The sequence below is a fragment of the Oryctolagus cuniculus genome, chromosome 3, assembly GCF_051225735.1.
Source record: "Oryctolagus cuniculus isolate XC-2025 breed Fujian yellow rabbit chromosome 3, ASM5122573v1, whole genome shotgun sequence".
NCBI lineage: Eukaryota > Metazoa > Chordata > Mammalia > Lagomorpha > Leporidae > Oryctolagus > Oryctolagus cuniculus.
The window spans coordinates 140,856,651-140,872,369 of NC_142869.1; the positions used below are offsets into that span (position 1 = coordinate 140,856,651).

The following is a 15,719-nucleotide window of genomic DNA, read 5'->3' on the forward strand; positions in this document are numbered from 1 at the left end:
TACCTGGGTTTATTTTAGTCCTAGGTTTTACAAATCGGAGTTAGAACGGCATGTTTGGTGAAATGTTTACATTTGATGTGACTGACTAGATTGCACAGGGATCCTTTCTACTCTATTTCACAGTAACGTTTAAACCTGTTAGAGTGTTCACATTGTCTTGAGTATCCTAGACAGCCTGGCTACAAGTCAAGACCCATAACTGAGCCATGAAATCAGTTTTGTGGTTTATGAATGGGAAACATCACCAAGCATTATACCTATAACATAAATGTCTATTACTTGTGAAACTTGTTTGTGTGCATTTTGGGATGTGATGTATATTTTTCTTACTACGACAAAGTTTGAAGAAAGATCTTTCACTTAATTTATATTTATTTGAAAGTCAGAAAATTAGAGGGAGGGAAGTCTTCCACCCGCTGATTCACTACCCAATTGGCCACAATGGCTGGAGCTGAGCGGATCTGAAGCCAGGAGCTTCTTTTGGGTCTTCCCACGCAGGTGCAGGATTCCAAGGACTTGGGCCATCTTCTGCTTTCGCAAGCTATAGCAGAGAGCTGGATCAGAAGTGGAGCAGCCGGGACTCGAACCGGCATTGATATGGGATGCTGGCACTGCAGGTGGTGACTTTACCTGCTATGCCACAGTGCCTGCCCCAATGTTTTCCTTCCTTAAACTAATTTCCGGTGTACTTTCTAGATCAGGTCCAAAGATGTTTTTGGATTAAAAGCTAACTACACGATAAGCTGTCCCTGTTTTATAACAGACCCAGCTTTATCTTTCCTGGTCTGGTTTACAATACCCAAATTTCAGGTAGAAGTTATAGAACGATAATTTTCTATAGAGCATAAAAATCATTCTGCCATTGCAAAATGTTTGAGTGAGGCAACAAAGTACAAGTTTCTGAACACCTGGAAGGCATTTCTCAAGAGGCTTGTTCCTTTATCTCCTCCACAAAATCCAACCTCAGCACACCTGGTGCCGTGGTGGAGACAGACCCCGATATTTGTGCCCACAGCCCATCATCTGACATCACTGACAGTGATGCTGCTGGCTGTGGCTTCCCTCTTTTGCAGGTTTAATGGGAAAGCACCTGCCTGTTAAATTATACCACTGAACAGGAGGCTGCCGCTATGTTTTGAACAGTGGCTTCTCATAGGAATTGTGCAAAATGATGTTGTGAAGTAACTGAAGAACAGGCAAAATAGTTGTATGTAACTTTCATCTTTTTTCTGAGAAGAAATGAAGTAGAGCTATGGTACTGGGGGCTTTAGATCAGTAACAGGGCTAGAATTAAAATCTGCCTCAGGAAAGCTTTCAGTCTGCCTTCAAATACAGATCCAAGTCCCCTGGCTTGTCTTGAGGAGGTGGTACTTTTCTTTCTTGGGAAGTAATCATATATGCTATGGCTGTTACGTTTTTATTACATGGTCTGAAATAATAAATCAGTCTGTGAATTTAGAATAACCAAATCAGCTTTTTTCCACTTAACATTCATTTTACCTACAGTATGGGCTAAACCACATCCTTAAGAAATTGAGACTTTACAAAAACTTGGTTAAAAGAAGTACATTAACAGTTTCTAGAGGTGGTTAGCAGTGACTCCATGCAGTTTAGCATATTTATTGAAAAGAACATCAGACTAAAACCAGATCTCTAACTTCAGCTTGCCTCTTTAGCACTGAAACCTTGAGCACCTGGCTTAGTATTTCAAGGCTTGTTTTTTCCAGTGTTAAACAAAATTGGTTTTCAAGGGCCCATGCAGCAAAACGTTCAAACTGTGAGGCATGGCTGGCACCGCAGCTCACTAGGCTGATCCTCCGCCTGCGGCGCCGGCACCCCAGGTTGTAGTCCCGGTTGCCCCTCTTCCAGGCCAGCTCTCTGCTGCAGCCAGGGAGTGCAGTGGAGGATGGCCCAAGTGCTTGGGCCCTGCACCCGCATGGGAGACCAGGAGGAAGCACCTGGCTCCTGCCTTCGGATCAGCGCAGCAACCATTGGAGGGTGAACCAACGGTAAAAGGAAGACCTTTCTCTCTAACTCTGTCAAAAAAATAAAAAAACAAAAACAAAAACAAAAACTGAGGCAGCCCAATCCTGTAGGGAACCAGACTTACAGTTGTGTGTGTTTTTTTTTTTGACAGGCAGAGTGGACAGTGAGAGAGAGAGACAGAGAGAAAGGTCTTCCTTTGCCGTTGGTTCACCCTCCAATGGTTGCTGCGCTGATCCGAAGGCAGGAGCCAGGAGCCAGGTGCTTTTCCTGGTCTCCCATGGGGTGCAGGGCCCAAGCACCTGGGCCATCCTCCACTGCACTCCCTGGCCACAGCAGAGAGCTGGCCTGGAAGAGGGGCAACCGGGACAGAATCCGGTGCCCCAACCGGGACTAGAACCCGGTGTGCCGGCGCCACTAGGCGGAGGATTAGCCTAGTGAGCCGCGGCGCCGGCTACAGTTGTGTTCTTAAACCCAACAGTCTAACTGAACTATACTTCTCGGATTCCTCTTCTAATCATATTTAAATGTATAGTATTAGGTTGCAAGAGACCAACAACAAAAAAACCTTTGAAATATTTAATGGTGGGGGGAATGTCTGCTACCTCAAGTTTTTCTCTATCTGTACTGCACATCCCTTCACTTAGCAAGCTACTTGTGTGCAAAAATTTCAAACAAATCAGGATAAGCGTTTTCAGATAAAAACTGTTGTTAAACAGGCCCATGCACAGATTTCACCCCATGGACGACGGAAGAACAGAAGCTTTTGGAGCAGGCTTTGAAGACATACCCAGTAAACACACCTGAGAGATGGGAGAAAATAGCAGAAGCGGTCCCTGGCAGGACAAAGAAGGACTGCATGAAGCGATATAAGGTTGATGACTGAGTTTATAGATTCCGTTATGATGTTGTAACACTGTTCTAGATAGCATTTTGATTATGTCTGTTAATTGGAAAGAGGTTACGGTCGCCTCTTCAATATCACAGTAGTATGGGGCCAAAGTTATTACAGAGAAATGCCTACCTGAGAAACTTTCTCGCCCTGGCAAATTAGTGAAATCAGTCTTTTCACTAGTATCTGAGTTCTTACGTATTCCACTCTGTTCTTAAAACCCCGCTTTCCTAATTTGTCGCCCTTTCTCCCTTCCTAGGAACTTGTCGAGATGGTAAAAGCGAAGAAAGCTGCTCAGGAGCAAGTGCTGAATGCAAGTCGAGCCAAGAAATGACTTAATGACAATCTTTGTGTGTGCATTTTTATAATAAAACTGAAAACACTGTACCAATTCTCTTTCTTAAAGCCATACTTACTTCAACACAATTTTTCAGATCAACCATCTGACAGAACAGCCTTCAGGGCGGTAACATGTTGTGAGAATTATTTTTGTCTTTAGGTATTGATAAAAATCTGTAGGTCTCTCTAGATATCGTTCCAGAGGTCTTGATTTAGGAGCATGTTAATCATGAAGCCAGCGCATGTTATGGCAAATCTGGTTAAAATCTGGTAGTTGCTCAATGGGACCTACAGATTGAAAAGACAGCAATTACAACTGCAAACAAAAGTGCTTAGCCAACTTTCTGCAAATGAGGAGAGGGGCCAGACTCACCAACAGCAGCAATAGCTGGACTCTTATCATAAATGTATCTGGTGCATACTGCTCGAACTGTCTCCGCATTCACAGCCTGAAAGAAGAGATTACCATTCCAAGCTTTTGTAGTAAGGACACATTTTGCAACGAACTCTTTAAGGCAAGATGTAGGATACACATGTTCAGTTTCTGAAATAAGCAGGAATGACTTACATCAATTCTTGCTTCAAGCTCAGGAATAGGAATTCTTCTATTATAGCATAGCATTTGCCTACCAATATCTTCACAAATTGGAGTTGAACCTGTTTCAAGAGAAGGAAAAAACTAAGCGGTGGACTACAGATGACCCATATGAAAATAAAACTTAAGGGTTGTAGCTCACCATCAAGCTGCAGCAACATGTTTGTTTTCAGAAGATTTTTGGCTCGTGCAACTTCACTTTCAGTGACACTTGTACAGAGTCGCATCCTAAAAACATTTGCAAGACTGGTATCACCAAATAGTTGGAAAGTAAATAGTACACAACATAAAAATGACTGCTTTTAGTAAAAAGTTAAATTACTAATCCCCATAAAAACACAAGCTAAAATACTATTTTCCTTGCAGAGGAAGGTTTGACAGGATATAAAATAGGCTGCCACCATTTTGAGAAATGCTGTAATCTCGACACTTCACCAGTTTCCATCTGGTAGGGCCTGGTAAACTAGGGGACAGGCCTGTGGGCCGTTCCATTCATTTCTCAAGAGAAAATGTTGAATCTAACTTAAAACAACTAGAAATTACATCTCAGTTGACTGGATTTAGCTTCCCAACAGTGATGGCTCAAGTAACTGGGGTCCTGTCATGCATGCAGAAGAGGTGGATGTAGTTCCCAGCTCCAGGCTTCAACTCCAGCCCTGCTGTTGCAGGCATTTCAGGAGTATGCCAATGGATGACAGCTCAATCTGTCTATGGAAGTTCTCTGTATCTGTCTCTGCCTCTCAGATAATCACTATAAAGTATGAAGAAACAGGCCTGAAATAATAATACTAGACAAGATTTAATTTACTCAAAGCTATTTTCTCACCATTCTTTTTGAACAACATGTAGCATGTCTGCAACTGTGCCTGGTTCACAAACCGTATAGAGTCCCCACAGTCCGGTATCTGTGTAAGAAGTGTTGAAGGACTGGAAGCTATGGCACAGGTTGCCATGACAGGTGAGCTGAGCCAGCTTGCTAGATAAATTCTGCAAGGGAAAAAGACATCCAGGAGAATTGTAGGTCCATGTGTCCAAATTACCAGAAATGAGCTGTCTGTGTGGGAAACAGTGACTGCGCTGGCAGTAATAAAGTTAATGAGACTGAAGAGCTGGGCTTGGGGCAGTACTGTGGTGCAGGGGTTAAGCCCATGAGCATCGTGTGAGTGCCAGCTGCTCTGCTTCCAACCCAGCTCCCTGCTAATGCACCTGGAAAAGCAGTGGAAAATGGCCAAGTGTTTGAGCCCCTGCACCCACATGGGAGACTAAGATGGAGTTCAGGCTTCTGGCTTTGGCCTGGCTATTGCAGCCATTTGGGCAGTGAACCAGTGAATAGATCGCGTTCCTTGTGTCTTCCTGTCAGCTCTGCTTTCCAAGTAAGTAAGATATTAAGATGAGTTAGGCTCATCTGGCCCAGTGTAACCCTGGACAAATTTATGACTAAATGCAGTTAAGTCCTTGTAATAAATGTAGTAGCCGTACTTCTAAAACAATACACTGCTGTATCAACCTATTTTGTAGGGCTCACTCTTGGCAACATATACCTAAATATTCAAAATAATACTGCATGTGGAATCTGAACTATGAAATGCATTTCTCTGAATACAGACAAATCTGTAATAAACTTATTATTTTGTATTTGACTTACAGAAGAGATAAAAATACAAATAATTCCCTTTATCCTTTAACTGTTAATCATTTTACTTTTTCACCTGTTTGAAAGTACATTCAAATGTCTCTTAGCTTCTATGTAGTATGCACTCATGAGAAAGAAAATTTTTCTTACGTCACCTCAGTACTATTAGGAATATTAACGTTAACATAGTTAATAAAATCAGTTTATAGTATGTATTAACTGTAGTAACTAGTACTACAGTATTAGCAACTACAGTTATTTCTTTTATTTTTTTTTTTTGACAGGCAGAGTGGACAGTGAGAGAGAGAGACAGAAAGGTCTTCCTTTTGCCGTTGGTTCACCTTCCAATGGCTGCCGCGGCCGGCACACCGCACTGATCCGAAGGCAGGAGCCAGGTGCTTCCTCCTGGTCTCCCATGTGGGTGCAGGGCCCAAGCACTTGGGCCAACCTCCACTGCCCTTCTGGGCCATAGCAGAGAGCTGGCCTGGAAGAGGGGCAACCAGGACAGAATCCAGCGCCCTGACCGGAATTAGAACCTGGTGTGCTGGCACCGCAAGGCAGAGGATTAGCCTAGTGAGCCACGGCCCCAGCCGCAACTACAGTTATTTCAATAGTAACTCTTCTGTCCTCAAAATCTTACCAATTATTCCACTAATTTGTAGCAAAGAAAAAAGATGCAACAAGATTAGTTTGTATTTTCAAAGTCAAAATTCATAGTACAAAGTTCTACTTTGTGATAAGGGAGGTGGGGGTGGATAGTGGATTCTTACAAAGAATTTATATTTAGAAAAACATGCTAATCCCCATTTATGAAGGAAAGATCACATACCATCCCTCCTCCGAAAGAACGATCCCAGTTGCCAATCAGCGTGTTTGCAACCATGAGGCAGATTGTATCCGGATGTGCCCAACCAACAGCTTCCACAGCTATGGCAAGGTGTGCCAAAGGCATCTTGTCATCCCTCACACGAATCTAGTGAACATATAAACATCTCATTAAGATGACCATTACAGCACTGCTTACTAAGGAACGAACAGTCACATTAACTGCAGCGTTTAAACAGCTTATCATGACTAGTTTTTAACTAGCAGGCTTCATAAAACCTTTGTATGGTTTTATCTAGAAGAATTTCAAGAGTTAAGGAAAAATTACTTTCACCAAAAGATCTCAAAGTAAAATACAACAGCCAGCCATCAGATGGCTTACCTGGTCAAAAAAGATGGCATTTCACTGGTACAAATCCATCTTTTGGCACCTGAGTTTTTACAAACATACTAATGTTGGCATTGCAGATTTATTTTTGTACTACAGTTTTGAAGCTTCCAACTTAACACACCTTTTTCGAGGTACTACATCAAACATCTTTAAGTGGCAAAGTAAACCCTCCCCAGGGCTTAAAGCTGTTAACTGACAAGTGGCAGTTTCTCCGCAGCTTCTGGCTTTAACAGTTTCTACCCCTAGAAACGTATTGTGAGCAGAACTTAGAGAGTAAAACCTGATAGGAAAGTCAAAATTGGGGGCCTTTTTAATCCTACGATTACTTTTTTACCTTACTGCATACAAATGTGCATACTACCAAAGAAAAGCACAAAAAGACCAGGGCCGGCGCCGCGGCTCACTAGGCTAATCCTCCGCCTAGCGGCGCCGGCACACCGGGTTCTAGTCCCGGTTGGGGCGCCGGATTCTGTCCCGGTTGCCCCTCTTCCAGGCCAGCCCTCTGCTGTGGCCAGGGAGTGCAGTGGAGGATGGCCCAGGTGCTTGGGCCCTGCACCCCATGGGAGACCAGGAAAAGCACCTGGCTCCTGGCTCCTGCCATCGGATCAGCGCGGTGCGCCGGCCGCAGCGCGCCGGCCGCGGCGGCCATTGGAGGGTGAACCAACGGCAAAAAGGAAGACCTTTCTCTCTGTCTCTCTCTCTCACTGTCCACTCTGCCTGTCAAAAAAAAAAAAATAAATAAAAAAAAAATAAAAGAAAAGCACAAAAAGACCAAATTATAACACTGCTCTTAAAGTGTACCCTTCTGGTGCCGGCGCTGTGGCGCAGCAGTTAAGCCACTGCCTCCAATACCAGCATCCCATATGGGTGCCAGTTCGAGTCCCGGCTGTTCCACTTCCGATCTGGCTCTCTGTTATGGCCTGGGAAAGCCAGCAGAAGATGGTCCAAGTACATGGTCCCTTGCACCCATGGGAGACCCAGAGGAAGCTCCTGGCTCCAGATCAGCTCAGCTTCTGGCAGCAGTTGTGGATATTTGGGGAGTGAACCAGCAGATGGGAGACCTTTCTGTCTCTCCCCCTCTGTAACTCTGCCTCTCAATAAAAATAAATCTTACCAAAAAAAAGAAATATGCATGCATGTGTGCTTGCTCTCACATGCATGTGCTTACAAATATATCTCAAAAGGGGATGGGCAGTGTAGTGGCATAGCAGGTGAAACCACTGCCTGCAATGCCAGTATCCCATATGGATGCCAATTCATATCCTGGCTATTCCACTTCCAATCCAGTTCCCTGTTAAGAACCTAGGAAGTGTGTGATCCTCTGCCGCCCATGTGGGACAGCTGGATGAAGCTCCTGGGTTCAGCCTGGAGTGAACCAGCTGTTGAAAGATAACTCTCTGTAGCTTTTTCAAATATATATATATATATATATATATAAATGCACATTTCATACACTCATTTATAAATAACACAAGACACCCAAAAGGTGAGGAAACTCTAGCCACAAGGCTTGCCCTACCTCACTTCCTGTGAATTTGCAAGGAGGCAGAGCTGGTACATCTCCTGTGTGTGTGCACAAAGAGTCACCAAAATGAAACTTCGCTAACTCAAGCAGTTCATCATGGGAAACACCTAAATTGAAGGAAAATATTTTCACATGTACCCAGCGGCAGGACAATCTGTTAAGACAACAAACTGCCAATACCTTGGTTCACAATCAACTGGTGGCACAAATGATACACATGAACTATGTACACTCAGTAAAAGCCATTTTAAGAGTAAGTTCACACCACACTTAATTTCTTTAGTGTTAATAAGGCCTAGGGTTGCACAGCTTTCTCATTCTGTAAAGCAGCTGACGGTTGTCATCAAGATACCAGTGTAGGGTATTGTCCCACAGCAGGTTAACCAAGTTAAGGAGCAGCTTGGGCCACCTGCATCCCATGTCCATGCCTGGGATTGAGTCCTGCCTCCAAACCTGCTTTCGATCCATCACACATCTTGAAAAGACAGCAGATGATACCTCAAGTACTGGGGTCCCTGCCTCCCATGTAGGAGACTAAGATGGAATTCCTAGCTCTTGACTTTGGCCAGGGCCAGATCGTGCATTAGCCTGCTGTGCCACAGCGCTGGCCCCTAACTCTGACTTTCAAATAAATCTTAAAAAAAAAAAAAAAAAAAAAAAATCCATAAGCCAAAATAAAACTCACTGCCCATATGCCACACTGGCTGTTGAGGTCTCACATAACCAAGAATTTCTCATCATTTTCAAAATAGTTGCCAATGTGTAAGAACCAGGGAACATCAGACATTTTGAAAACACTGTTACTAAAGAGAGTCCCAGAGTGCACTGCTGCCTTACAAAGGTGATTGAACTGGAAGTCACCACAGTGACATATTTGAGAGAACCTGAATTTTCATTTTCTCCAATACCTCCACATACTCAGCTCAGCAGGCCATCCAAGTTGACTAGAATTTTAACTTATTATGAAGGTACTTTAAAAAGTTTGTGGAGAATGGAACTAAAAATGAGTTGATATTGGTACAAAAAACCTTCTAAATCCATGCAGTTTTTTAATACACCTTTTCAATGCACTTTCTCAAGAACCCTCACATATGTGGATTTCAAATTTTGTTATCCCAAAGGAAACATCTTTTAATTCCACCCCACTAACAGCTTGAAATATGAAAACTGCCAGCTCAGACAGAATCTACTGTGAATTTTCTTTTATTCGCTGTCTTCAAACATGTCCACGAGAAATCCGATGCAACGTCCATGTCTGGGTTCCCATGAAATGTTCCATGAAGGCTCCCTGTTTCCCCTTCCTAGTAATTCACAGATCTATTAAATGAATTAACAAATGAAAGGAACGAGCAAAATCATTTCATTCCTCACCAGGGACGAAGCGATTTCTCAAGAATGAAGGCTCTCCAGATTGTCAAGCTGCAGAACACTGAGTTCCAAGTGTAACTTCTCCCAGTTCCCTCATTCACCCCCGTCTTACAAGTAAGTGGCTGTACACTGACGTGGTGAATAGTTCATTAAGTTTTTCTATAAGTGAAACCCACTAAAAAGAAGACAGTCTTATTCCACTGTTCCACATTCCCTTTAGACAGAATATAGTTGGCTCTAAATAAAGCTTTTGCACATCTCCCCCAAAAGGATCAGAGTGACTCTGCATACCACTCAACACCTGCATCTAAAACACGCAGCAAATATTAAATTGACTAACCTCCAGCCGCAGCAAGCACTATTCTCGGGCCCTTATAATGGGTGGTGATATAATCCACCAAGTCCTTACGATTTATAGACCTGTAGATGGAGTAGATAAAGCAACTGTAAAAGGAAATTTTAAGCAGCACAGATCTTTATGTAATACACCTGAAATCACAGACGACCTGAAAGGTATCCTAGAGTTAAATGAAGTCAGCAATGGAATATGGGGTAGGTGGGGGGCAAGCATCCAGCTCCGACACCACTTGGGACACCCGCATCCCACATCTGACTGCCTGGCTCTAGTTTCAGCTCCTCCATTTCGGAGCCAAGCCTGTGATGGCTCAAATACTTCGGTTCCTGCCATGTATGTGGGAGACCCAGATTGGGTTGTGGGCTGCTGGCTTCAGCTTGGCCCAGCCTCAGCTACTGTGGGAATATGCCAGCAGATGGAAGCTCTTTCTCTCTCTGTGCCTCTCCATGTCTCTCTGCCTTTCAAGTAAAGAGAAAATAATTTAAATAAAAAATTAAGAACAGGATGTAAGTACTGAAGAACTTCAGGCAGTGAGAATTTAGCCTAGTGCTAAGACACTGGAGTACCTGGGTTCAAGCCCCAGCTCCAACTCCCCAGTCCAGCTTCCTGCTAAGGCAGACCCTGGGAGGTGGCAGAGACAGCTCAAGTAATTGTGTCCCTGTCACCGAAGTGAGAGACCTAGATTGAATTTCCACCTCGTGACTTTGGCCTCAGCCCAGCCCTTGACATCACAGATATTTGGCAGTGAACCAGTAGATGGAGGAGGAGGAGGAGGCGGCAGAGGAGTGCTCGCTCTCACCCTGTGCTTCTCAAATAAAAAAATAATAAAAAGCTGTCAACATTCTTACAGCAAGGAAAAAGATTCAGCATGATTACATCTTTACTCCAGACGTACACCTGGGAATTAAGTGAAGTGGCGCTAACTACAATTTCACTGGGTCATCAGGGGCAAAAGTGACTTGGAAACATACTTTAGGAATGTTCCTTTTCACAACTCACAATTTTTCCCAGAAAACTGAATCGAGAATTGCACCTACTTGATATTCTCAGTTGGTCCCAGAATTGTCCGACCGAGTGCAGTATTTTGATAAGCTGTGGCATGAAGATAATCAAAAACAACTTCCTGTAAATTAGTTTCCACTTCCTGCATCTCTCTGAGGATTACGCCACGCTCACGTTCAATCTCGGCTTCTCCCAATGTGCTGTTCTGTATTATATCAGCAAGGATTTCTACAGCTAATTGAAAAAAAAAAAAAAAAACACTAAAAATCTTAACTCTCACTATTAAAATCTCTTTAAACATCAGACCCCATGATCCCATCCATCAATTCAATATGGACTAAATGAGTAATCTGGGGAGAAACTTTCCCATTCAGTGACCCTAAAAGGACAACACTACGATGGAAAGGACAAAGCCCTGTGGCATAAAGAGCTTGAAGAATCCTCGAGTCACCCTCGCTTTGCAATAGGCCCACCTACTACAAAAGTGCTAAGGAAACTGCACGTTAACATACAGTGTTCTGTATGAAATCGCAAGGTTCCAGACTGTTATCTCTAACAGTCTGGAAACAGTCAGGTATGCACAGAGGGTTCAATCACCCAAGCACTTACTACTCAAGTGCCCACAGCAGTGAGGCTGCTTTACAAAGGAGTACAGAATGAATGCAAGCTAACATAAGCCCCCAATGACCCAGTAACATAATTACGTCCTCTCCACACTACTGTGCGAAAAGCAAAAACTGAGGTGAAGGGTGTCTTATCAAACTATTAAGCAATTTTATCAGAAAAACCACATCCCTTCCCAAAAAATAAAAGTTTAAAGAATGAGTACATAACTGCAACACAACCTAAATGTTATTAAACACAAAATAAAATCTAAAGATTTCATTTTCTTAATCATGTGACCTTTTGTTCTTTAAGATCACTTAAGGAGCCTTATCTCAAAGTCACTTAAGTTCAAATACCAAGAACTTTAGAAGACAGATTTTAAGAGTAAGCTGGGACTGAGATGACCAGCAAAGAGGGGGAAAATCTATAAAAGCAGTAAAATCCTGTCTAGATGACAGAACCAGAGTCCAAGAATGGTGAGGAAGAGCCTGCAGCCAGACAAGAAGACAAGATTAAGCAATGGGGTCGGGCGCTGTGGCGCAGGGGGTCCAGCCTCACTGGGACACCGCATCCCTTAATGCAGTGCTGGTCTGAGTCCCAGCTACTCTGCTGCCAATCCAGTTTCCTGTTAATGCAATCTTGGGAGCCAGCAGATGATGGCAAATGGCTAAGTGCCTGCCACCTGCAAGGTAGCCCTGTGACACTGGCATTCCACACGAGGGCCACACAGAGGCCCTGGCTGTTAAGATTCTGATCCAGCTCCCAGCTAATACACCCGGGAAGGCAGCAGAAGATGGTCCCAGTCCTTGGGCCCCTGCGACCCACATGGGAGTGAACCAATGAATAGCATCTCTGTCTCTGCCTTTCAAACAGAAAAGGAAATGGGCCAGCACGATGGTACGGCTATGTGGCTTTTGTCTGCCCTCCTGCTGGTGCGTTTGGGGAGGCAGCAGAGGATGGCCCAAGTACTTGGGTTCCCGCAACCCACGTGGGAGAAAGGGATGGAGCTGCGGGCCTCTGGCCTCCCCCTGGTCCCACCACGGCTGTTGCTTCCATCTGAAGAGTGAACAAGTGGACAGAAGATCTCTCTCTCTCACTCTGCCTTTCAAACGAATTTTTAAAAATACAAAATTTTTAAAAGCAGACATGCAAAACAGTACAAACATAGTAACTACAAAAAATGCTATACTATTCTGTCAAAATAACTATTTCAACAAAATAAAAATAATATCTACTTGACTGTAAGTAAACATGTGCTTATTTTGCCCAGAACCAATAGTGTTTGTTACAAACAAGGAATGAAAATGATTTTGAAAGTTTTCCCACACAGGTATGGGAAAGTGTTCCTCAAGTGTTAGGCCTGTATGCACAAGTCTTTAGGCCTGTAAATATTTAACATCATTTACCTTATGAGAAGGAAAAAAACTCAGCACAGCTGCCCTCTCACCAGAGTTTGATCTCCCCTTTTTTTTTTCTTCCATATTTCTGGAGGTTACAGACATAATCAAAGTCATGCTAAATTATCTCTGAGCCCTGGAAGGTAAGTCTGCATCACCCACAGTACAAGTAATAGCAGTACCTCTTGGCAAATCTTTGGAGAACGCTTTGGCATAATACACAGTCTGCTCCCTGGAGGTATAGGCATTGAGGTGTGCACCCATGTTTTCTATCTCGAGTTCCAGATCTAACTGGGATCTCTTTTTGGTGCCCTTGAAACGGAAGAAGAAAAACAAGTTACGACTCCTCTCTTCATCCTTCGTGCATTCTGAACCTCCAAACCAGGGGTTCGGAGGACATCTGCCAGCGTCAGCTTCTTGCAAGCACAAATCTGGTTCTGAAGTGCACAATGCAGAAGTGGCCTACGTTCAAACAACCCTCGTGCCCGGGGAAAACCCTCGTTTCAGCTTCCAGAGCCGAGATCAGTAATCATTTCAGATACTGTCCTAGAAAGCAAACACAACCCACGCTCTGCTGCGACAGCAGTTCTTCACTGTGAAAGGATGAACTCCCGCCGTTACGAAGTCTCAGAGAAGGCGAAACCTCCTGTCCAGTCCTACCACTTGCCTTGAAAGCCATGTGCTCCAGAAAGTGGGCTGTCCCGTTATTCTTCTCATTTTCGTATCGACTTCCAGCGTCAATCCACAGCCCAACCTTAACGCCAGCAAAACACAAGTAAGCAACAACAGCCTTCGTTATTTCTCTGGACGAGGGGAGGTTCCTTCCCTTTTCTGACAAATGCTTTCAGTTATTAACATTAAGGTTTTCTCACTTGACTGAACTGAGTTCAGTCCTATGATTTAAATGTTTACCATCCGGCTACTAATATCCACCACCAGTTTCAAGTAAGAACTTAGGTTCTCAGCCTAACTCATGGCACAGCCAATTAATAATGGTGGAATGAATAACACTGGAGGCTGTCAGAAAACTGAGCTCAAATCCTGGATCAAATCTTAGCTCTGTGACCTTGGACTAAACCAAGATTCTCAGAATCTGCTTCCTCCACTACAGACTATGTGGGTTGAGGCCTGCTACCAAGAACTGTTTTAACAATCAAGTAAGAAATACTACTTAATTATTTGTCAAACACCTGGCACCCAGGAGGCTGGCCCTCTTTCATTATTCTCAATACTGCTAGTAATAAACACCATACTAGGCTACAGGAACCAGATGCAGATCGTGAACCAGGGTTCAGAACTCAAGGGGCACCCGTCAAGCAAACCACCACCAGCCAACCTAACAGCTAAAGCTTCGACTCAGCAGTCTGCCCTCTCCCGAAGGAGGCAGCCCTCCGAGAAGGGAGCCTGGTCACGTACGGTGCACGTGGACAGCCCCGAGTCTTCCGAGGCCACTCGGAGTCCGTTTTCCAGACGCGTCACTCGGGTCTCGGGGACGTTGAGAACAACTTGCGGTGCAGCCTGTGTACTTCTCCACCTGCTCCCTCCAAAATGCGGGGGCTGGTCGGGGATGGGACAGAGGAAGCAAAACATCTTTACTATTCTTATCTTAGAGGTCAGTTAGAAAACCAAACCTTGAGCCGGCACACATCAGAGTGCCTGGCTTCAACTCCCGCCTCCCCCCCCCCCCCCTCACTCCAGCCCTGGGAGACAAAACCAGACTTGGGCCCCTGCCACCTGCTTTCCCGGCTTCAGGATGGCCTGGTCCCGACCGCTGTGGGCAGGTGGAGAGTGAACCAGCGCTCTCGCTGCCTCTCGAAGACAAACATCCCACCTCCCCTCCCCCATCTACAGCCAAAGGGAGGCAACCTGGAGACACCCGCCCCAAACCAGCCACTCTCCCAAAGCCGGCAACCCGACGGGAAGATGAGCCATGCCTAGCAATACGGAGAAACTGATACTATATTAATTATTATCCAGGAATGTCTCGGATTCGTTCCTGCGAAAACAAAGGTGGGCGGAGAGGGCAAAAAAAGAGAGAGAAAACTACCCACACACAACACAGGAAGGAAGGAGACTCGAGTTTCCCTGTTCGCGAAAAGCAACGAGTTCTACAAGGATGGGGAGCCGGAGCAGACAGGGCACCAGGGCGGAGAAGGCATCCGCAGCCCCGGACTCCGAGCCTCGGGCTGCTGGCCTGGCTTTTCCTCTGCACACAGGTGACCGCCCCACACGCCCTCGGAGACGAGAAAAAGGCAATCGCACACTGAATTCTGCCTCCAGCTCCCCCGAGGCCCCGGGCACGCGCAGCCGAGCCCAGCAGGCCTTGCCCGACCCGCTGTGGGACCCTGTCCAGCCCAGCCGAGGAGAGCTCACCCGCCCCGCGGCATCCCGCACCAAGAGTTTCTCGGCAAACCCCCAGAGGCGCCGCCGCGCCGCGGGTAGAAGCACCCCTCGAGCTGCTGCCGCCGCCGCCATGACTGCTAGGGGCAAAGGGGAGGGTGTGCTTCCGGGGTCGTGACCCGAGGTCCAGACACAGCAGGCGGGCCCCACCTTGTGGCCATAGTGAGAACGCCACCCTTGGAAACTGCCGTGGAAGGCAAGCGGGCGGTTGATGCTTAACTGTTTCCACCAAATCGATTCCACGGAGCAGTCCGCAAACCCCTTATATATTCAAATATATATATTTGAAAGGCAGAGTGACACGGAGAAGGAAGCATGAGATCTTCCAACTACGGGTTCACTGCGCAAATGACCACAAGGGCCGGTGGGGCTGGGCCGGGCGGAAGCCATGAGCCAGGAAATCCATCC

General features: G+C 45.3%; 2 protein-coding genes across 16 annotated transcripts in view; one reads left to right on the forward strand and one right to left on the reverse strand.

Moving 5' to 3' along the window:
- DNAJC2 (DnaJ heat shock protein family (Hsp40) member C2) overlaps positions 1-3,266 on the forward strand; it is a 30,362-nt gene extending 27,096 nt beyond the window's left edge. For all 10 annotated transcript variants that reach the window (XM_089329409.1, XM_089329410.1, XM_089329411.1 and 7 more), the window contains 2 exons: positions 2,703-2,857; positions 3,135-3,266. In XM_089329409.1, the coding sequence (XP_089185535.1) occupies positions 2,703-2,857; positions 3,135-3,209 (230 nt within the window). In that variant the 3' untranslated portion in view covers positions 3,210-3,266. The remainder of the gene's footprint in view (positions 1-2,702; positions 2,858-3,134) is intronic.
- On the reverse strand, positions 355-15,399 carry PMPCB (peptidase, mitochondrial processing subunit beta). 6 transcript variants are annotated; one of them, XR_011387391.2, is made up of 14 exons: positions 15,306-15,399; positions 14,328-14,468; positions 13,579-13,665; positions 13,094-13,223; positions 10,944-11,142; positions 9,892-9,971; positions 8,178-8,290; positions 6,272-6,415; positions 4,636-4,796; positions 3,952-4,037; positions 3,783-3,871; positions 3,588-3,663; positions 3,292-3,502; positions 355-541 (listed from the first exon to the last, which is right to left on the reverse strand). XR_011387391.2 is itself a non-coding variant. In XM_051848857.3 (13 exons), the coding sequence occupies exons 1-13, from the start codon at positions 15,384-15,386 to the stop codon at positions 3,438-3,440; spliced, it is 1,452 nt and encodes a 483-aa protein (XP_051704817.2). In that variant the 5' UTR covers positions 15,387-15,399; the 3' UTR covers positions 3,223-3,437. The 6 variants fall into 6 exon arrangements, 2 of the variants coding, with proteins under 2 accessions (XP_051704817.2, XP_002712070.4); XR_011387392.2 differs by having other exon boundaries at positions 355-554; XR_011387389.2 differs by having other exon boundaries at positions 15,285-15,399.
- Between the last annotated feature and the right edge of the window lie 320 nt (positions 15,400-15,719).